This window comes from Pelodiscus sinensis, chromosome 20, assembly GCF_049634645.1.
Source record: "Pelodiscus sinensis isolate JC-2024 chromosome 20, ASM4963464v1, whole genome shotgun sequence".
In the NCBI taxonomy this organism is placed as follows: Eukaryota; Metazoa; Chordata; order Testudines; family Trionychidae; genus Pelodiscus; species Pelodiscus sinensis.
In genome coordinates this window covers 22,576,573-22,600,544 of record NC_134730.1, presented here as the reverse complement: position 1 = coordinate 22,600,544, position 23,972 = coordinate 22,576,573, and the positions used below count along the sequence as shown (strand labels likewise).

At 37.7% G+C, this 23,972-nt stretch overlaps 1 protein-coding gene across 8 annotated transcripts in view; it reads right to left on the bottom strand.

Moving 5' to 3' along the window:
- The window catches only part of CEP112 (centrosomal protein 112), a 355,922-nt gene that overhangs the window by 122,670 nt on the left and 209,280 nt on the right, over window positions 1-23,972 (bottom strand). For all 8 annotated transcript variants that reach the window (XM_075903951.1, XM_075903955.1, XM_075903952.1 and 5 more), the window contains one exon: window positions 11,143-11,325. In XM_075903951.1, the coding sequence (XP_075760066.1) occupies window positions 11,143-11,325 (183 nt within the window). The remainder of the gene's footprint in view (window positions 1-11,142; window positions 11,326-23,972) is intronic.

Genomic DNA, 23,972 nt, shown 5'->3' with positions numbered 1-23,972 from the left:
ATTGTCAGTGTCTTTTCCATTTTTTCAGAAGAAAAGAAACATTATTTATTAAAAGAATGAAGAGATGACAATCACTTCTTCAAGGGTAACTGAACCAAAATTTGGTTCTACAGTTTAATCTATTGTGCAACTATTCATTACCTTATTTTAAGAGACTGCACTTTTATAACCCCCTAATTGTTGGTAAAATACTTTCTTAGATTAAAAAAAAAGACTTACTAAAGAAATAGACATCATCCAGCAAACATGAACACATTCGCCTAATACAAAACGCTTTTCTGGCCCAAATGCACTGAAGCCCAGACACAAGATATTCTACCCTTGCAGAGCACAGGAGCCCTATTTTATAAGCTCAAGTGAAGGGAGGAGAAGCAGAAAAAAGAGGGGCAGCGAAGGAACAGTATACACAGAACCTGACCTTGGGTTGGAAAGGAAGATGGCTAATGAACAGGCAATATAAGAATGGACAGGGATGTCCTGAGGTTAGGAGGACAGAGCTGAGTCAGCATACCCATTAAAGGTGGCATTTGCTGAGCAAGAGTGCCAAAGAAGGGAGGTGGCTTTAGATATCTATCCAGCTGATATAATGGTGGAGTTGCTAAACATGAGACAGAAATTGGACCTATGCAGAGTTACTGAAAGTTGCAGGAGTGTGGGCAGTGAACTGTATCTATAAAGAGGATCAATCATAAGTTATTGAAACATATATCAGTGCCAGCAGCATCTTCTTTAGAAGCACACAGCATCGGTCATACATTCATTCCCTTAGTTTCTCCTTATGAGGTGGAAGGAGAGTAGACTGGCTATTAGGTGCCAGTCTGAACAGGCGATTGCTGGTGTGCCCACCATGGTGGAGAGTGCCATCAGCATTTCAGTTGTAGTTTGTTGCTGGTTTTCCACTTGAAGCTTTCTCTGTAATACTTTAATGTGGGATTGTGCAGAGCCTTATGGAAGGTCTCCTATTTCCCAGCTGACATATCTTCAGCCATACTATGTCAAATACAGGAGAAGGCAAGACTTTTCATTGGTTTGTGGCTTCTCTCTTCCCCCTCATGAACCACATAAAAGAGAAATATAAATAATGGTACCTCTAAAATGTCTATTTATTACCACACCATAAAAGTGCTATTGGACCCACCAGTGATACTAAGTAATAATACGACTTGCATCATAAAAGGGTTCTATTTATTACATGAAATTAGGAACATTAGTATCCACATGAATCCTATTGTCTTAAGACTGTGACATGGTCAGAAGAAGTGATGTTAACATTCTAAATTATAGATTATCATAATTTCTGTCGTGGTGTTTCACTCTTTCATTTGGTATTTAAAATACCTTAGATTTGGGGGTACTATCATACTAAGTCTTTAACTGGTCGATTACTAGTTCAAATTTGATTTATGGTAGTAGTGAGTGAATGTTAACATCTGATTTTCTGGTATATGAGACTCGGTCCAGGTTCTAGAGAACAAAAGAAAAGAAAAAAAAAGAAAAAAACCACAGTTCAAAGAAAAGTGCCACCATGGCAGCTTGATACTGACATGCCCACTGTTTGGCAATCACGCTAGATATTTATTTATTATTTAAAATATTTTTACCCCTCCTCTCTCTCTGAAATATTCGAGGTGCCTTACAACATTTTTTAAAACACAATACAAATATATATATAAACATTTAAAATACGAGACGCCAGAAGGACATAAAACCTGCTATAAGCATCTTGAGAAGAGGAACACACATACAGACTCAAACACCAATAAAAGCACGAGTAAAAAGGGTGCAGAACTTCAATACAAATTCCGATCAGCACTCTCTCACCTTCCAAGCATTCACGGAGCTGCTTGTAGAAGCTTCCATTGCTGTTTCCCATATTCTTGCAAATATTTTCTATATTAGTAAATTATTTAAATATCTCTCTACCCAACACCTTCATTAATACTAAAGTTCACTTCATTTTAAAAAGGAAAACAAGCTTCTGCCCTGGCTATATTCACGAAAAAAAACCCCACATTTTTCAAAGAAATGCATTAAAAAAATAAACACAAAACTTCACAGAACTGCCAAACATTTTTGCTTAAGTACCCTTTGCAAAAAAAAAAAAAAAAAAAAAAAAAAAAAAAAGTTCTTACTAAACCAGTAAGTCTTATAATCCTTTGGAAACCTTAAGTTCCTATGACCAAGCAAGCAGTATTTACAACATAGAAAAATTACAGCTTCTAACAATATCTTCATTTTGTAAGTAATATCCATGATGCAACATTACAGCCTGACTCCAACAATTGGTCAACTTCAATGGGAGCTTAGACTGTAAAGTTCCTCAAGACTGAAGCTCAAAAATTGCACTTTCACTGTTTCCTGTGTATTAACTACTTTTGCTCTCAGATCTGATTTTGTGATTATCTATTTTTTGTAATGATCATTATACTTGAACACAGAGAAAGATGACGCACAATGGAATACGATTTGAAAAGAAAAAATAATTTAATATTCATATAGCAGTATAACACAGCCTCCACCACAAACAGCTTGTAATATAGTAATTATTATTTATTTGTATTACCATAGCACCTAAGACTGTAGTCATGGAGCAGAGGTACTTGATATTCTACAAAGACACGACAAAAAGACTGTCCCTGAGCCAAAGGATTTATGATCTAAGTAGAAGACAAGAGACAACAAATGCAGACAGGCAGACAGACAGGGAAGTACAAGGAGCAATGAGATAAGACCAGCATGATGAACAGTGGTCTCAGCAAACCAACTGTTGACCCATTTTCAAGTTTTTTGAAAGCAAAGAAGAGTTTTAAAGGAAATTTTGGAGGATAATGAGTTAAAATGAAAGCATCAAGTAAGGACATGTCATTGATTTACATTATTGTAACATTCTCAATATAAAACTCTTCATTCTATTCTTTGTAGAGCCTAACATTTTGTTGAACTGTCCACAGTCGTGCCTAGGTCTGTCTTTCCTGATCTGAAACACTTAACTAGAACTCAACAAATTGTATGTGCTTGTTTAGTTTAGAAAAGAGAAAATGGAGAGGGGACATGATAGAAGTTTTAAGTACCTAAAAGGGTGTTACAAGGAGGAGGGAGAAAAATTGTTCTCCTTGGCCTCTGAGGATAAGCCAAGAAGCAATGGGCTTAAATTGCAGCAAGGGAGGTTTAGGTTGGACATTAGGAAAAATTTCCTGTCAGGGTGGTTAAACACTGGACTACATTGCCTAAGGGGGTTGTGGAATCTCCATCACTGGAGATATATAAGAGCACGTTAGACAGACACCTGTCAGGGATGATCTAGACAGTGCTCGGTCCTCCTGTGAGGGTAGGGGATTGGACTCGACCTCCTGAGGTCCCTTCTAGCTCTACAATTCTAGAATTCTAAGGGTAATTCAAATAATTCCCTCTGACACACATTAGTTTGTATTTGTCAACACAAAAAATGAAAATGATATAACACAAAGTGTAGGGAAGAAAAGATGAACAAGTATAATAATGTGAGATAATATGATTATGTTGCATATGAAGTTTGACATTACTATCTTGGTTTGTTTAAGGCTTTTTTAATTTCAGGACACAAGAGGAAAAAAAGAGACATAGCTGATAGTACTATAAAAATAGCTCAGCTTTGTAAAGATAAGTGAAAGTAACATTCAAGAATGGTTCTGAAGGAGGAAAAGGCACATGGTGCATGAGAAGAGGTTAGTGACTAAGTATAGTGGACAAAATAACAAACTTATCAACAAGTATTTGAACTGAGACAAAAATCTTATGTACAAAACCACATCTATTTGCATACAGTAGAGATAGTGACAATAATTGGAATCTGTAAGGAAACTTTTTCCAGCAGATGGATTATATGGTGCTCATGTTTTAAAGCTGGGAACCTAGACTGATCAGGTTTTATGTAAGAAATAATAATTTCTTCCTATTGGATGTGTGGGGTAGATAAAAGAACTACCCTCATGATGCATACTTCACTTTTTGCACTCCCAAATCTCAAACGGAATTTTATATTCCATTTTAATAATTTGACTATACATAGAATTTGAAAAATATAATAAAATATTATAAAATGAAAATTAGGGCCAATAAAAACTGGCCAATTTAAAACTTTTAGTTCATATGAGATAAATAGGAAGTCCATTATTCTGTAAAGAACTCCAGACCAGAATCAAGATGTACTCGTTTCTATGGCAACTGCTTTCCTTTCTCTACTTATTGTGGATACAGTACAAAGTACAGTGAATTCTTTACGAAGCCAATTAAACATTTTTCATGATCAAATTGTAATTTGCACATTTTACTGTTTAGTATAGTAAGTACAGTAATTATTAAAGCTAATGCTGAGAACCCAGAACTGTGCTAGGTGCGACCCAGAAGAAGTTAAAAAAAATCTCAGTTCCTGCCCTGAACATTTCACAGCCTAAATTCAGACAGGTAATGCCACGAATAGACCAAAAATGGGGAAGAGGAAAAGGAACAAGCTGACAATCATAATACTACTATTAAGGTGCATACACATTCTGACGGTTCCATCAAATAAAGGGAGAGAGGATAGTCTGTAGCAAGTTGAAGGGATTTTGGAAGGGCATCTAATACAAAGAGGGCAGCCTAGAGGAACGTACAGAGAAAAGAACGATAGAAAAGCAATAGATGTGACAAACCTGATTTCATTTGAGAAGTGAAGAGGGGCAGCACATAGAAGACTAAGGCCTGATCTTGCAGTGAATTCCACGTGATCCCGAGCTAAGGCCCTCTAGCTTCAATGGAGCCTAAATTTAAAGAGGGTTATTGTCTGCTGTTTTGATTGTGTCAAGAAGCTCCACCCAAACCTCAGCTTAGAGTGAAACACACAAGAGAAAACTCGTGTGTGTCCAGGAACAAACACTGTGAAGTATCTAAATTATTATTAACAATCATGTTCTCAAAAACACTGTAAATGGCAATTAACATGAGGTGCCATGTGGCCAAAATGTCCGTTTTAGACAAGGCCTAAATGACTGCAATTAGGTGCTGAACTCTTTTGAAAGTCTGGACCTGAGCTTCCAATGCAACAGCTAAAGTAAAAGGATCACACATATATATAAATTTATATAGAGACTCCCACTTGCATAACTGTCTGCCGGGCAAAGCAATATAGAAAAGAACAAATCTTCTCAGTTTTAAGATGTTTTCTGATTGATAGAGGAGCACAAGAATCTAGAATCACTATCCAAGTTATCTGCTCAAAACAGTTTCACAGCAGTAATTCTGACTCTTTCACAGATAGGAAGTTTAAGGTGAGAATGGACCACCAGATGATACTGTCTAACTTCCTGAATGCCACCAATACTTACCCAACAAACCTGACAGTGGAAATGAGAACAAAGTAAATAAGACCCATAGAAGACTAACCTACCATGTGCCACAGACAGAGAACAAGACAGACTAAGGCACACCAGTAACCCTCCAGTGGAGAGGAATGATTAAATGAAAAATACCCATTCGAAGTCCACATTTTAATGTAGGAATTGTTTTGTGGCCCAGATGTCCCAGCAAGGCATAACTGTGTGAACAACCTCCTGCCACATGGACAATGGGAAAAAAAATGCCACAGGAAGCTAGAATAATTATTTACATTGAAAAGAAATATATGGGGAAATATGTGATTTTTTTTGCCCTTTTAAATGAAATTTAGTCAGAGAAAGGAAAGAGAAAAAGTAGTCAGTACTGCAGACTATCTGCAAGTGCTCCACAGACCAAAGTCTGTGGATCTCTGTTTTACAGGATGAGATTCTCTTAGATCTTCATTTGATGCATAAACCTGGTGTTTATACTTTAGGATTACTACGATAGCACCAGAAAGCCCTGCACTGACCCTTTAAGGGGCTATGATCTGGAGTCAGGAGGAAACCCAGCTGAGGCAGCTAACCAGGGCCCAGCTGGAGGCCATATAGAGCAGCTCCTGGGAGGAAGAGAGAGACCTGCCTGCCTGCAATGAGAGAGGCTTTGGCCTAGCAAACCTACACTGCCCGGCCTGAGGCCCAGGGCTCCAAGGAGGCAGTCATGGAGGCCAGGGCTTGCATGGAGGCAGCCCTAAAAAGGCCGGGCTGCAAGGAGGCACCTGTGGTTCGCAAGCAGGTAGGTGCGGTAGGCTGGGGGAGTTTGAGCCAGGGAAGCACCAGGGCATAAGTCCACAAGGCAGGGTTACAGGAGGCAACCAGGCAGGCAGAGTGGGAGAAGAACTGGGGGTCATAGGGAGTAGGGAAGACCCTGGAGGAGGAGGGGAGGAAGAACAATGACTCCTCCCTTGGAAGGGGACGCAGACCAAGATCAGAGTGGTTAGTGCCGGAGGGCAGTGCCCTGAAGAGAATACCTCACCCATAGCGGGTGCGTTGGTGTCGGAGCAGCTGGTTACTTCCCCAAAAGTCACCCTGAGGGAAGAAGCTGTGAAAGTGAGTCGAATCCGCTACTAATATATCTATGTATGACTTTTTTCAATTCAGGCAACAAAAGAAAATTTTCTAACTTTTCTCTAGCTGATACAAGGTCTTCATCATATAACAATGTTTTTTCAGGAAGGCTGTATGCTTTAAAAGAGATAATATCTTTGGAGGAGGGATGGTTCCTTTATTTTAAGTTATTATTTATGCAGCAATCTAAACTGAAGTGACATTTTCAATGTAGCAGAGAAATGAAAGATCATTTGGTAGGAGCCTAGTGTAGGAAGACTTTGGAGGAGAAGTGGTTTTAAATGAGAGAGAGAGAGAGAGACAGACAGCATACATGCGCATGCTCAGAAGGAGTGAGAGGCAGCCCCATAAGTACAGAGGCACCACAAAAGGACTTATAAATCTGCAAGTGGCAAAATGGGACAAGGAGGGTAAGGACAGTCACTAGGAAAATTGCAGAAAGCAACATAGGGAGTCGGAAGAAGTGGAAAAAAGAGATTTATGCAGAGGTGAAGTAGTATAGTCATTTTTCCCGCCTACTATAGCTCATATCTGCTTTTATCTCTTGGATTTATTGTGTGTTTAGACTTGCACACCTACGGAAATAATCAATTATTCTTTCTTCCTGGCAACTGATGGATTAGAGACTAATAGACCTCTAAAATATGACTACATTTATTTTATTGCAACCTAATGTATTTAATAATAGTAATATACTATTTTATTGTATTTAAGTTACTATTACCCTGGCAAATGGTGATGAATTGTGCTACAATGTTTGAATTATTCTTGACCTAATTATGAATGGAAGAAAATGGTGGACCTGCACATTATCATCTGGCAACAGAAAGTGGAAAAAGACTTCAGTTTCCTCAGCCCTCTTTTTACAATATGACACTAAAGGGAAGCATTCTGTTGAAGTTAAATGGTGATGTTTCTTTTCTCCCTACCCAAAAGGTCAAATAGCCAAGCAACAAGCAGTAAAATTATATTACTTCATACAGCAGCTGAAACTCTGCAATGTTAGAGATGGTAAGGATATATGTCATAAGCTGGAGAAAGAGTGACATTAAGTTGATCAAAGACGATTGTGTAGTTGGTATATCTATTGGTAGCTGGTTAGGACTGGATATTCAGATACCTAACCTCATTATCCAATCTTTCCTACTGAGGGGGAAGAGAAGATTTTGTTTCTGAAAATTTCATTATCTTCCAGGAATTAATACAATGTCTCGTGAAAGAAAATATACACTCAGTATATTTTTAAAGGAACAAACATAAATGAGATTTTGGGAAATTTAATTAGGATATCTGTAAACAAAATCAAAGATAAAACAGAAATGCTGAACTAAAAACACAATTTTAATGTGTGTGTGTGTGTGTGTGTATATAAATACACACACACACTTTATTTATATATATACAATTTTAAAATCCAAAGTTCTATATTTTTAAGAGAAATATCTTTTTAAGTATAATATTTTCTTACAGCTCACAGAACATATAGAATTTAAAGAAGACAACTACAAGGATACAGTATGGTACAAAAACCTTGAGCCTTTTGCCTTTTATTGACCCATATGTCATTTTACTCCTCCTCAAGCATTTGAGATCCTGGATGAAAAACAAAACAAAACAAGAACAAACACAACAACCCTTCTGAAAAAGCTACTCAGTACTAAAATGGAATATAAATGCCACATAAAAATGAAAATAACTGACCAGCATTATAAAACATGCTCTCTCTTTAAATCAAGATGCTTTACCAAATATAATGCTACATGTGTAATACAAGAACCAAAAGTTATAATTTTCTTCTTACTCAGAATCTGGAGACCTACCTAAAATCTTATCTAATTCTCGAGAGAACACTTTTTATTGACCATAAAGTGTTAATATAGGTTCACAACTAAAACCATACCTTTGTTTTGTATAGTATCTTTCATCGTAACTGAAGAATAGACTTAACTTAGATATCTTGGAAATGCAATAAAAATACAACAAATCTTTTTAGTATCTTTGCATAATACATTATTTTCCAGAGATCCGTCAAACTGTGTCAGTCATTGGTGAGATGATAAAAATGTCTATTTAAAAAATATGCCTTTTTACATAAGGAAAACTGGTACTTCTACACCAACCCAGCAATTATGAAATAGCTAGATCCTCCCAAAAGATTAAAGAAATTACTAATGCATGAATATGATGATGATGATTATGAAATATCTAGTAGTTGCACTTTTCATTTAGCTAAACAAAATGGCCTCTTCTGCTGTGCGGAAGCAGCTTCATAGTAATGTAGAGTAACTAAAAACACTGCAATCTACAAAAATTCCATTTTGCGATTTTATGATAAAGTCATATCCATGTAATTTACTTATCCCTAAACCATTTTTGTTTACAATTGTTTCACAAAGATGCTGCTCACATTAGTCCCATAATACTCCAAAAACATGCATCTTGGGAGCAAATCTGCAGTACTTGAAAATACAATAAATAGCAGTTTTTAAAATTCCACTGAAGATACTGAAGTAATGTTACACACATATCTTCACTGCAAAGCCAAATGTAATTTTAAATACCTATGAATTTTATAGAAGGCATTAATATTTACCACATTAACACTTGATTTATTCAGACTAAATAAATGTATCTTGAAAAGTGGGAACAATTATCAGACATTATTATTCTGCTTTTGATTAGAAACAGCTGCCCTACTCAAGGTAAATGTGTTTTCTCTCTTCACTATACTGCCATGACAGCAGCGCTCATATTGTAGAGATATTCAAAAGAAAGACTTTTAAAAGACACTAATTTTTTCCGTTACTATCTCAGTTCTCCGTTGTTCAACACATCACTTATGATAGCATCCGCCTTTTATTTTAAACAACATGCACTTCCAAATGCCATGAAGCCAACCTTTGCCACGAGTGAGCCACGATCTATCTAAATAGGTAGGACATACATATAGGACATCTCAAGATTCTTTCTGAATTTACTATTCAAGAGATATATTCCTATCGTATCTACGTACAACAGCATAATGCTAATGAATTACTTGTAGGTACAATGCATAATCCTACTTATTTATAAAACTGATTTTTATACTTAGTGATATGAACACACCCTATATTCACAGTAAGTACAGAACTTCTTGGTATTCAGAAAAACACCGCTGCTTGACAATACAAGTTTAGGGGGGTGATTAAGAAAATGATACGATTTTGAAGGGATACTCGCAAAAGTAGCTATATAGTTAAGTGCAAAAAGACTGGTTCCTTTAATTACTTAAGTCTTTTATTCATCATCAAAATTACTGGAAAAAGGGATAATGTTTAATTCTGCTGCAGTCTTCTAAATTTCCTATTACTGAGCATGCTCACAAAGTCCCTCCCTGGTTTACATAGAAAACAATAATGGTACAAATGGAATAAATTAATATTTTTCTATAACGTATTTTCCCCTGTAGGTTGGTATTTATCAGATACATTTATATTTATTCAGATGTTGATTCTATGCATAATGAATCTTTCAAATATAAAAAAGAAATTAAGAATTAAATCTTCAATTTCATATAGTTACAATATTCAGTATAGGTGAGAAAGAAATATGAGCAACCCTAACACATGTTAAAATGCAAAGGCTTTATTGCTAAGATCTTACAATGTGGGAAAGAAGCGGATGCGCGGAGACCATATGGTGGTTATATACCTTCCATACAAAACCGCCCATTTTCAAATAAAATAATCAATTAATGATAAGTAACTCTAATGCAGATTAGCAGAGTAAAAATTATTTTCCCATTGTTCATTTAAGTTAGTTTTCTACTTCGAAACCATCTTGTATTTTTAAATGTATTCACTGCAGGCCTTTTATAACATATGCCCTTAGAAAAATACACCCCACACACATTCATCCATAAACACATCCTCTCAAAATAAACAGAAAAAAATCCACATACATCCAATAAGATTTTTTTGAACTGAAACTAATAAAGATCATTTTTCATGCTGACAGTGCACATTTCATCCGTAAGTTTGAAGAGTCAAATGCTACCACAGCTGGGGGTTATTCTGCCAAATGGCTTCCAACAGTGACCATAGAGATGGAGGATAGGAGGGGTGCATATGTGTGTGTAGGAAAATAGCAAACCTGATGGGAAGCAAACCAAAACCCAAATCATCCTATCACTGATTATCTGACATATGCAATCAAACACAATGCAAACATGGAATACAAAGTTATTGAAAAATAGTCAGATCTTGAAAACAAGCAATTTGTGGGATACCTGCAGAGATTTAAAGAAAAAAGCATATGAATGAATCAGATATATTTCATAGGGATTTATCCAGAGGGGAGGAAAGGAGGGGTGAATGAGGGGGTTGGAGGGGAATAGATACCTTTTTTCTTAAACAAATCCATCATGAAAGAAAATGAGACAAGATTATAAATAAGAGGTCGAGTTATAGCGCACCATGGGATTTTTAATCTGGCTACCTGTGGTTTTTGCAGTTAAAGCTTTATTCAGCAGTGGGGGGAGGACGGTAGAAAAAAAGAAAAAAAATATCACATTTATATGTCAGTTTCGCAAATGATCAAACAGCGTGCATTATCAACAATGCTGGAAAACGGGAAACGCTGATTTTATATTTATATATATATGTTTTAATAAGCATACGGCTTTTCAAATGTTATTGATCATTACCTGGGCATCTCGTTTCCTGCATTCTTGAGTTTTATTCTCGTGCTCCGTCATGGCAGCGCGGAGCTGTTTTTCCAGTTTTTCAATTTCCCGTTCGTGATCTCGGACCAGGCAATCCTTCTCTGTGTTGTGCTGCTGGAATAGGTGCGTCTTCTCCTGTTCATGCTCCAGCTTCAGCTCTACTATCTGATTGGACAATGAGGAGTACAGTTCATCAATAGAACATCCTTGTCGTCATGACAACTCGTCTACAGCTTAATTTTCCCCCCTAATTTCATCAAGTTGGCTATTTTATTTTTACGTCATTATTACCTCACCTTTTTAAAACTACCTATGGCTTGAAAGAATTCCTCCAAATAATTTTAAACATTCAGACAACTAAGCAAATCCGGTGCATTCTTAACCAATTTGTGGGTACAAATGAAGGAACGCTTAAAAAAAAAAAAAACATTGTCGCATTCTGTATATGTTCCCGAAGTATCCTGCTGTTGCTAATCAGCAGTGGTAAGGATTATAAATGGTTAATAGCCAGTCTGCTCTCCTCTTCATTTAAGTATACCCACATACACAAAGCAGCAATTAAATCTTTTCAAGATTTCTTTATGATTTCCAAAATCAAAGCTCTTACTTCAATAATCATCTGGGTTATTGTATATACAGTTGTGTTTTAAAAACAATTATAAAAAACAAAGCTCTATTATCTCGTTGTCAGCTACGGTATACCAACATAAACAGATGGATGTGTTCCAGAAGGGGGCCTGCTGTGCTGCAAGCTTGCGCCATGATTTCATAAAAAGCATTCTATTCTCAGGATCCTTTCCCAGTCCACACCACACTGGATACTGTGACCTTGGCCAGTCTTAGCCTCTCCCTGCTAGACTGAATGGCAGCCCGAGACCAAGGGCCTGGTTGCCGCAGCTTTGATACTAATCCTCCCAGACTGTGCACAATGGCACCCTACCTGGCCTGCAAACTATAGCCAGCTAGGCTGCCTTTGAAGCAGGTGATGAATAGGGGACTGCAGGAAGCCAGCTTCCCTAGTGAACTCCAGGCCACACAGCTGCTAAGAACAGTCACTTGGATTTTTCTTCAGATTTGGTGGATTTCGGGGAGGGAAAAAACGCTGTTATCAAGAATATGTTGGGTTATTTTCAGCGTGAGAATCCGTCTTCAAAAAGCTAACAGTAGGAGTCTGCTCAAAATCGATCTTGTTTGTGTAAGGAAAGCGGCTAGGCACCTGATCTTAAAGCTATAGCATTCAATTCTGGAAACATGCATTCTGCATCCACATTAGCTGTTTCGTGATTTTTTTGTGTTGTTTTATTTCTGTTCCGTTTCAAAATCATTCTTGCAAATTACTGATCAGTGTGCTGTGAATTTAAAATTAAACCCTGTTTTCAACTCTGGAATGTTTTGATAGATTCTGTATTGTGCTTTCATTATTGGAAAAGGGATAAGCAAAAGAGACATTAATATTTTAATTGTATCTCCATTTTTTAAAGAAAAATAAAGATCTCACTAACCTATAAGTGTAGGAGTTTAAAAAAATTAAGTATATATTGACTTGGAGTCTGCATGCTTGACTTGGAGTTGTTATATAGACAGCTCTAAGTCAGTCTTGGGTCAAAAGTTGTGTACATGCACATACAGTTTTAGATACAGAAGCAATGTGGGTGGGAGGAGTGTCACATTTTATAAAAAGCAATTTTGTTGCAGAAATTCTCCAAGTAAGAGCAAACTCCTCCCTGAAATTCTGTTTTGTGTTTATTTTTTAAAAGCTTAAAAACTACAGGAAGTTATCATACCTACCTGATTATCTTTAATATATTCTAAACATTATTGCACATGTGCAAGGAAATACCAGTTTCATAGCAACTAAATGTACTTCCAAGTGGTTTGTTCCGTTTATGACTCACAAAATGAAGTGAATAACTGAACAGCTGTTTTATTGCACAGTTGAATTGCCCTGTTGTCCTAAACATATTAAGACTTTGGTTACCCAACAAGTGCCACTCCATCCCTCCTCCCTTTTATCTCTCTTTTTAATTTTCACTACTTTTAGTCATAAAATTGAGATTTAATCTATACCAGCAAGAACAAGAACAGCATGCTGTTTTTCAGCAATAACCCAACTCGCTCACCAAGATAAATTGCCTGGAAATTGAATTAATGCTTCATAAACCAGCACGGGGGCCTACCAACATGTAATTTATCTCAGTAGAAGTAGATCTTCATTTCTTCTAATGGGTCCTTTCGTTCAAGGTACTGAGCACATCATATTATTGGGAACAAGTGAGTCAAGTCCTTCATAAGTTCTATGATTATTGAGGGGATCTCTACACCTCAAAGAAAATGTTCCACATTTCAGGGTACTAAGCACTGACTGCTGTATAATGTCAGGTTGAAGTACGAACAGCAATTAACTGGTAGTTTCAATAGGCTTTTCATGTTTTTACAAATATCTCGAGTAGAGGATATGGATTTGATGGTGCCATGCACTCTAGATAAGCAACAAAGAATGACACAAAAACTAGAGAACTGGACATCACCCGAAGAAAGATAATAACATGAGAAAAATCAGAGTCTAAGGCTAGGTCTACACTAAAGGAAAGTTAATTACACAGCTGGAGTTGATATATCTTAATTCAAGTTTCCCCGCTGTCCCAACAGTGGGAAGCCAAAGGAAGCAAATGCTCCTGTCAGCGTCCCTTACACCTCGCAGGAGGAGGAATACCGGCTGCCAATGGGAACACCCTCTGAGTTCGATTTAGAGGCCCTTTACCTAAAGGAAACATGTCAGATCACAAATGTCTACAGGAGATTGATTATAGAAAGTGAGTTAAGTGCCCTACTATCACATTTATATTTAATTACATTACATACAATATTACACAGATAGTTCCCTATTTTTCCCAAAATTATCACCACACTACATTAATTGCCAATAACTGGAGTTCTTTGAATAAAAGATATCTACACTCCTAAATTCTTACTATGTAACACACTGTTTTTGTTTACCCATTTGTCGATATGTTAAATACTGGATGTGTGAAATCCTGGCCCCATTATACTCAGAGGCAAAACTTGAAATGACTACCACAGAGTCCAGATTGCTCCCCGTATTTATTAATCTTTGTTCTCTGGTTGAAATTTATCAATAGTTCCGTATTCTTATTTTAACTTTCCAGAGAAGAGGATGGGAGAAAAAAGAAGCAATTCTTAAGTACCAATTACTAAAGATAAGTCCAATAATTGTGACAAGTCATCTATTAATCACTGAAATAAAAAAAAACACTGCTACTTGTCAGAGGTGGTCTAATATCAGTGGATGAGACCAGTACTCATAACATTTGGGAATACTGAGCTACAGTCTCTCAAGTGAAGAGTTTGCCTAATAAAGGTAGTTTCTTGGCCTTGTACACACCACTCATCCAAATGAATTGATCTCAAGAAGCTTAGAAGCTCAGAAGCTCCAGTGTAGGCAGCCTGCTGGCTGCAGAGAAGGTTTTCAGCATTATTTACATTAGCAATCAGAAGTCACAGAGCTCTTACTGCCAGTATCAGTAGTAGATGTTTAAAACATATCTCTAGTGTAGACTAAGGATGTTAAGAGTTTAACCAACTAACGGTTTAACCAATAAGCGGATGCTTATCTGTTAATGGTATGAGTTAAATTTAGACTCAGCCTTCTCCCTGGGAACCAGGTGGGCAAGGGCTTCTGGCTCAACTTCCAGGGAGATGGCTTCACTACCATAGGAGCTGGGCTGACAAAGCTGCCCGTTTTGTTCTCCCAGGAGCCAAGCCTGAAGGGGCTGGTGACCCTGCTCTCAGGGAAGCTTCGCTGTGGGCTCTGCACTATAAAGCTAAGCTTTATACCACAGTGTTCGCAGCGTGTGTCACAATGTAGCTGCTAAGATTTTTAGCGGCTACACAGTTACCATATTAAACACTTTTGAATATCCCTAGTGTAGACACGGTCTTGTACAGCTTTTATTCTGACACCTCAAACTGTACTTCAGCATTCCTTGCTTATGAATACGTGGGGACTGTACAAAGATTTACAGATACAACGGGAGGGAACTGAAGTGAGTTAGGTGTCTAAGTGGCCCTTTGAAAAGCCACTACTGTAACAAAGATTTAGTTTGAATTCACTCAAGTCTACAATTCACAATTAAAGAAATAATAAAATGATCATGATTTGTCTGTATATAAAAATAGAGGTTTGCTAAATATTGTAAACTAGAAGATTTACCCAGGCTTGCTTTGGTCCTTAACTAATTTTTGTTTTTTTGGAAAATAAAATGAAAATGTACATGCTTCATTTAAATCACTGATGTGGGGGTGAGGCTGAGGCTGAGGAGTTCAGAATGCAGGCTGCCCTGGGGAGAGAGGGCCACCTCAACCCACTCTCACCTCAGCAGCTTGGGGCCAAGTGAGAAGCGCCTCCCTATGACCACTACAGCTCTAGCAGGCACAGCCAAGGGAGGGGTGCATGTCCCCCGGCTGGTCAAGGTCCAGGCGCTCCCCAGCCAGAGGGAGGAATCCAGAAAACTGTGCACTTCTCCCTCACTCCCTGACGAAGGGGAGCAGCCAGCCATGTTCCCACAGGAATCAGCAGTGAGGAGTTTCAGACCTCCCTTCCTCCCTGAGGGATGGGAGGTCCAGGGCTGTGGGGAAGGGTACATCCCCAGTCAGCCTCTTTCACCTGCCTGGTGATTCTGTCTCCTTTTTGTTTGGTTTTATGAGAAGCCATCCCATTCCGGGCACATCCCATTTTAATAGCACAACCAGACGATTACCTTGCTTTATGTTATGATAAGAGGAAGCTGTATACCAATTTGGTGGTTCTAGCTCTTACCATTTAGGAGGAGTCCTTGAACAGACAGACAAACTCTTTCAAGTAAATAGCAGATATATTAAAATTGTTTATGAAAGTAGTGTCTGACTGTCTTTCCCTACAATAAAAATAAAAGTTAATGGTATTTGGAACCTCTGTAGGGTTTTTCCATGAGGTTCCCAATGAACAACAATTTCAGTTTTGCAACTGCTACCTTATATTTCTGAATATGGAAAAAGAGACACAAGGTCATACAGGTAGTCTGTGACACAGCCAGATCTGGACAGCAATGGTGTTAGTGAAAACCCATTCTCTGAAACATAAGTCATTTATTTATGGAACCTAAAAAGGGATCTTAAAAATACACATAAACACACTCTCTCTCCACCAAGGAATGGGTGCAGATATTGAACTATTGGCACCCATTCCTTTCAGGAGATTGCTTTCTTGAAGGCTGGAGAATCCAACAGAGAGTTTTAAAGGACATCCCAAGCTAGTGATAACAAAGTCTTTATATCAATGACATCATTATATTGTGTGCAGGTAGCACACTGGCTACAGAACTTCTATCTTTTGAAAGTTATAGAAACTTAAAATATTTTATTGAGGGTTTCTTTTTAATTCCTTAATTTTTAAATTAAATACCTTATTGACTATCACACCAATTGTATATGGCTCCAGAAGGACCCATAAAAAAATTTAATAAAAGCATAAGATTTATGTTCTATAGCAAAAAGTTATTTATGCTCTAATATTTTTTGCCTTGTAGACTTAGAAACAAGTGTTCACTAGACAGCTAGGAATTTAATCTTTCTGGTGATAGAAAGCTCCTACTCTTAATTCAACAGATTGTCAAATATTGGACTTGAAATTCATCACTGGTAGAGGACTGAATAATGCTCATTGCGCACTTGCATTTGGTATAACTTTTTTGGCTGGGGTATGTGCATGTATGTGTGGAAGGGGCAATTCTTCATGGGGGGGGAAGGAGAATAATTACATTTTTGTAGCAGATAAGTTTAAGGATAAAAAAATAGAGACTTTTAAAACTGCCCAAAGGTTAGGAATTAGGGTTGTCAATTTCCTAGCAAAAACTAGTTTTAGATAGGTCAATGGTAAATACTGGATTAAATCTAATATAAATCAGGAAAAATAAAATTAGTATTAGAATATCCAAATGAATATTACTGAGAAATATTTAGTAATTTGATAAGCAATCTGACTATTTGCAGAATATCTAATATTTAAATAATATTACAAACTGAAATGAGTCCTAACATGATTAACTTCCTGGAGAAAATACCAGACCACAAGATACAGACATCCCAATGTTCAGTATTATATTACATATATTAGAATTATACCTATTGCAGTTTTTGCAACCTAAAATTAATCTTCTAATGCCTAATGCAACCACAATACAAACTAAATTATACTAACTAAAACTAATACTATGCGGTATACATTAAACAAACAATTTTAACTTAGAAAATGCCTTGAACTTGGTTTAACCATGATTTTATTTAGTGAAAGCCACTCTGGTAAATATCATGCTATCTTTGTTTGGAATGTTAGTAGAAAGAGAGGGCAGATGAGTTTAGTGGGCAGAGGGCAAGTGAGGCAGTCAAAATGCATGAACTATAGAACCATATGATATATAAAATATAATTGGATTCTGGAATATATTACATGCCAACCCTGCCATGACCACATATGTACATCATGTATAACACAGACACACAGTTGTCACACATTTTCCCAAACATCTTACTTCAGTGCCCAGTAGTCTAATCAACATTATTCAGTTTTCTCTTTTCAGAGAGGCAGTTATGTGAGTCTGTTTCAGCAAAAACAACAAGGAGTCCGGTGGCACTTTAAAGATTTAACAAATTTATTAGGGCACAAGGTTTCATGAGATACAACTCACTTCCTCAGATGCCTCATGTGAAAGAAAGGCAGGGACAGAGATGAGAGTATAACATCAGTGCTAATTAAGTCAGGGTGGATTTGGCTCACTTCCAACAGTGATGAGTGAGGTGAGAGTACCTGAAGGGGAAATTACTTATTGTAATAAGAGAGCTAGTCCATGTCTCTATTCAGACCACTTCTGATGGTGTCAAATTTGCATATAAATTCCAGCTCAGCAGCTTCATGTTGCAGTCTATTTTTGAAGTTTTTTGCCTAAGAATGGCAACCTGCAAGTCAGTAACTTTGTGTCCAGGGAGGTTAAAATACTCCCCCACTGGTTTTCTCCTGCATTTTTCCTTATGAAGTACAGGAAATAAGTATGCTTCTACTGCTAGATAAAGGTATTCTCTAAAAGATATTCACTCTTCTATATAGGTGCACTTCAGATGAACTGAATGACACTATCACACACAGGTAGACGTATGTGTAGTGCTGGGGCAGACCCAGTGGTCATAACACATGAAGATAACAATGACATAGGGAAAGATAGGAGAGAGGTCCTGGAGGTCAAATTTAGGCTGCTAAGTAAGAGACTGAAATCCACGATCTCCACGGTAGCATTCTCTGAAATGCTTCCAGTTCCATTCACAGGGCTAGGTAGACTGGCAGAAAAGCTGGGTCTCAATATATGAATGAGATGACGGTGGAGGAAGAAAGGTTTAGATTCACTTATTATTACTAAGAAATTCTTGATGTAGTGCTAAGTGAAGCACAGGATCTGATCCAACAGACAAATATATCTGGACTACTTAGTAATAATGATTATAATGTAACAGATTTAACATCCCTGTGGAGAGGAAAACATTACACAGCCCAATACTGTAACATTACATTTCAGAAAGGGGGACTAAACATAAATAAGGAAGTTAGTTAAACAGAAATGAAAAAAGGCACAGCAACAAGAGAGAAAGCGGAATGGAAACTTTTCAGACACTAAAATAGAGGCTTGGCTTAACTGTGTATCCTATTTTATAAAACATAGTAAGAGAACCAGAAAAGTGCCACTGTCACTAAACAACAAAATAAAAGAAGCATTGAGAGACAGAAAGGCATTATTTAAAAAATGGAAATGAAATCCTAGTGAGGAAAATTGAGAGGAGCATAAATCTTGCCAAAGATTCTATGGTTCAGACTGGTTCATTTGGAGAATTTTATTTAATTTGATTCTACACTTTTTAAAACGTATTTTTATGTAAAATATAATTAATAAGACCAAAAAAAATTTAAGAACATCTAGCCAAAACCTCAAAAAGTAATACCAATTTTTTTAAAGTACATCAGAAGCAGGAAGCCTGCTACATGATTGGAGCCACTGGACTATCAAGATGTTAAAAGAGCACTCAAAGATAATAAGGTCATTGTAGTGAAACTAAATGAATGTTTTGCATCAGTCTGATGTGAGGGAGATTCCCAAATACAAGTAATGCTTTTTAGGTGACAAAACTGAGGAATTGTTTTAGACTGCCATGTCATTAGAGGAGGTTTTGGAACAAATTGATAAACTAAACTGTAATAAGACACCAGGACTAGATGGCATTTACCAAAGAGTTCCGAAGGAATTCAAATATGCAATTACAAAATTACTAAGTGTGGTTTGTAACACATCCTTTAAATCAGCTTCTGTACCAAATAATTTGGGAATAGCTAATACAACACCAGTTTTTTAAATAGGGCTCCAGAGGTGATCCAGGCAATTACAGTCTGCTAAGTCTAACTTCAGTACCGGACAAATTGGTTGAAACTATAGTAAAGAACAGAATTGTCAGACACGGAGATTAACATAATTTGTTGGAGAAGAGTCAACATGTTTTTTATAAAGGCAAATCATGCTTCACCAATCTACTATAACTCTATGAGGGGCTCAACAAGCATGTAGATAAGGGGGATCCAGTAGGTATAGGTTACTTAGATTTCCAGACAGCCTTTGATAAGGTCCCTCACCTCAGGCTCTCAAGTAAATTAAGATGTCATAGGATAAGAGGGAAGGTCTTTTCATGAATAGGTAACTGGTTAAAAGATAGGAAACAAAAGGTAAAAATAAATGGTCAGTTTTCAGAATGGAAAATGGTAACTAGTGGTGTCCCCTTCAGGGGCCTGTACAGGGATTAATCTCATTCAAGATAGTCATAAATAATCTGGAGAAAAGGGTCATCAGTGAGATGGCAAAATTTGCAGATGATTCAAAATTTCTCAAGATAGTTAAGTTCATGGCAGACTGCGGAGACCTTCAAAAGGATCTCATAAAACTGGGTGACTGAGCAACAGGATGGTAGATGAACTTCAATTTTGATAAATGCAAAGAAAGGCGTATTGGGAAAGATAATTTCACTACACATATAAAATGATAGGGATAAGTTAGCTGTTTACTACTGAAGAGAGAGCTCTGGGAGCCATTGTGGATAGTTTTCTGAAAACATTCACTCAGAGTACGTCTAGACTACAGGCTTTTGTCGACAGAGGCTTTGTCAACAGATACTGTCGACAAAACTTCTGTCGACAAAGAGTGTCTAGACTACATCCAGTTCTGTCGACAAAGCAAGCCGCTTTGTCAACATGACAGTGTAGACACAAAGGACAGCGTAGATGCAATAACGCCTTCTGTCGACAGAATTCTATCGACAAAAGGAGTTATTCCTCGTAGAATGAGGTTTACAGCTGTCGACAAAACTGCTGAGTTCTGTCAACATTATGTCGACAGAACTCAGCGGCAGTGTAGACGCAGGTATTGTTTTGTCGCCAAAAATCCATTTTTGTCAACAAAACCCTGTAGTCTAGACACACCCTCAAAGTGCAGCAGCAGTCAAAAAAGGAAGGATTGTGTTGGGAATGATCCAGAAAGGAATACATAATAAGACAGAAAATCTCTCATTCCCTCTTTATAATCCATGCTACACCTACATCTTGAATACTGCACACAGATGGTAGTCATCTCATCACAAAAAATATATTGGCATTGGAAAAAGTTCAGAAAAGGGAAACAAAAATTAACAGGGGTATGGAACAGCTGCCATATAAGAAGAGATTACTAAGACTGACTTTTCAACTTGGAAAAAAGAGAACTTGGAAAAAGGGAAGACAGGATAATGGGATAGATGGACCTTTGGTTTGACTCAGTATGTCCATCCTTATGTTCTGACAGTCTGTGTGGGTATGTATATGAAATTTCATAAAGGTCATCAGTCGACCACAGCATAGTGCAGAACCATTTGCCCCTTCATTTCACATTTAGGCTGCTGAAGACAACTTGCTAAATGGCAAACCTAAAGAGATATGATGTTCTTGTAGCCATGTTGGTACCAGGATATTAGACACACAAAATGAGTGAGGTGATATGTTTTATTTGCCCAACTTCTGATGGTGAATGAAACAAGCACTGGAGGTACACTAAGCTCTTCTTTCAGTCCTGCTCAGATGCCTGTCTCTCTCACCAATTGAAGTCCAAAAAAGATATTATCTCGCTCACTCTACCTCTCTAATAGCTAAAGACACATATTTTTATTCACAAAAAACCTAATGAAATAAGCAATATACTTATCTGCCTGCCTGCTTTGATAGCCTCCCCAATGTATGGGTCAGGCCCTGCGTATTGAATTTGTCTCTTCCTGTGTTACATTATCTATATATTTTAGAAATGTCTATTGGTCTGTGAGTCTGCTTGTTCAAGAACTCCCACTAAACGGTAAGAGCTAGGTCCATCAAATTTGGTATTCAGCTTCTTCTTATCCTAACTTAGAGCAAGGTCCAGGTTTGGTTGTGCCAAAAAAAAGGGAAGTGCCAGGAATGGGACTGATTCCATAACATGGAAAGGAAGGGGGTAGAAAGAGGAGGGACGTGAAAGGGAGGGACCCAGAGAGATGGATGCGATATTCAGAGTGGCCACTCGGGGCAGAGAGCCCACAGGAGAGAGCTATATGCAAAGTGGCCAGTGGGGGCAGCTGTACCACCACCAGAGTGGGTAGCAGGGCTGGGACTATGCCATCTTGCCTGCCACCAGATTGCCCCTTGCTGCAAGTGTTCCCCCCAGACCTTGGCTACAATGCCGAAGACAGGGGAAGGCCCTTGATAGACAGTGGAGGGGGAAAGGTTCCACTGGCTAGGGAAAGGGGAAAGAAAGCTACACCAGATAGGCCCCCCCCCCATGCAGAGCCCCTCCTCACATCTCAACCCTCACTATCACACGCTCCCAGCCTCCTACCATGCCCCCCACATCACCAATGCCATGCCCTGACTTCTGCACCCTCATACCATCAGCCCCCTGCCCTCAAGTATCCAGGTAACACCAGGTAAGTCTTCTAGTATCAATATTATGCTGTGTTGAGAGTTCAAAGAGGCCACATACATCCTCTATCTCAAACCCACTCAAATTGTGTAGCTTATTTTGAGGAAAGGGTGCAGTGTAGACGCATCCTAAGACACTTACTACAAGCCAATTCTTACTCTAATCAACTGTTTTTATTTCAGGCATAAGCTTCAAACCAAAGTTGGTATTATACTCTGATTTGGGTCTACAGTCCTTCAAAGTTCTTTGTTTCCTCTTAGAATGTGCTAGGAAGTTTCAAAACCCAGCTGAAGGTAAAAGGGGATTGCTTCCCATTGCTTCAATACACTTTTCCCCAAGACAGGAATCCTTTGTTTTACATCTGCCCTTCCACAGAAAAATAGAAGGTTCAAATGGATTTTAGAACCACTGTAGACGGTCACATGTCTTTCTAGACCAACTACCTTCTGAATTTATAGAATAAAGAAGGCTGTTTACAGGTCACTGAGTTGAACACCAAGCCATTAGATTCTGGGGCACTAGTAATGGCTCTCATTAGCAGACTGAAAACTATGAACAGACTCACACTTCATATTTCTAATTTCACATACAAGAATGACACATGCATAAAAATAGGATATACAGATCCAGCAGATTATAATTGTAACCGTGATATGTTACATGACCTGTTTTGCATAAAGCATCTTCAAGTTATGCATATTCATATTCACAAGCCAATTCTCATAAGGCAAGGAGGAGCGTCACAACTAAGTTATTAATATTCATGTAAAAATTGATCAAATACAAAGAGATTCCCTCCCTTCACTCCTTAGCATAATGTTAATTTAATGTCTATTAGTCCTCTCTATAAAGTTGAGTTATCTTATGAGGCCAAGTGTTAAGCTGATATGTATTCTTGAAGAAACTATTCCTGAATATAATCTGGATAGCTATCAATCATATGTTGGTAAAGGATGGCTAAAAAGGGAAAGTTTGTGCTTCCTGCGTGAATTTATTAACTGCAAATTTATGCAGCTTATTGATGATGACAAGAAAAAATTGAAAGCCTTTGTTAACTCTTTCACTGAATTCCTGTAAGACACTGAACTATGCTTTATTCTACAGATAAAGAGGAAGGAACATAGCTGATTACATAGTGATGACATCCTGTATAACCAAACATCACTCACAAGTACAACCCCAAAGAACATCACCATATAACAGGAAAAATATTATGCATGTACTGTACTAGTAACCATTACATTTCATTTGGGTTATAACATACAGTTCACACAATGATTAAAATATTAGTGTGCTTGGATTGGAGGATAGCATATTTCAAAGACCCTTAGTTTTTGTTATGAGAACAAGTAAATAACTTTTCCTTATTCACTTCTGCACACCAGTCATGATTTTATAGACCTCCATCATACCCTCCCCTGAGGGTACGTCTACACTGCATGCTTATTTCAAAATAAGATATTCCAGAATAGTTATTCCGAAACAGCTTATTTCAAAATAGCACATCTACACTGCAGAGAAGCCTCAAAATTAGTCTCAGGCAGGGTTCCCTAATGTAGACGTGCTATCTCGATTTAGAGGCCCACGAGGCACTGGAGAGCAATAACTTAGAATGGCCCTGGTGAGGGGCTATTTCGAAATAGCAGCAGTAGAGCGTCTACGCATGCCTTATTTTGAAATAGCTATTTCAGAATAGGCATTAATTCTCATAGAATGAGGATTACAGATTTCAGAATAAGCTGTTCATTA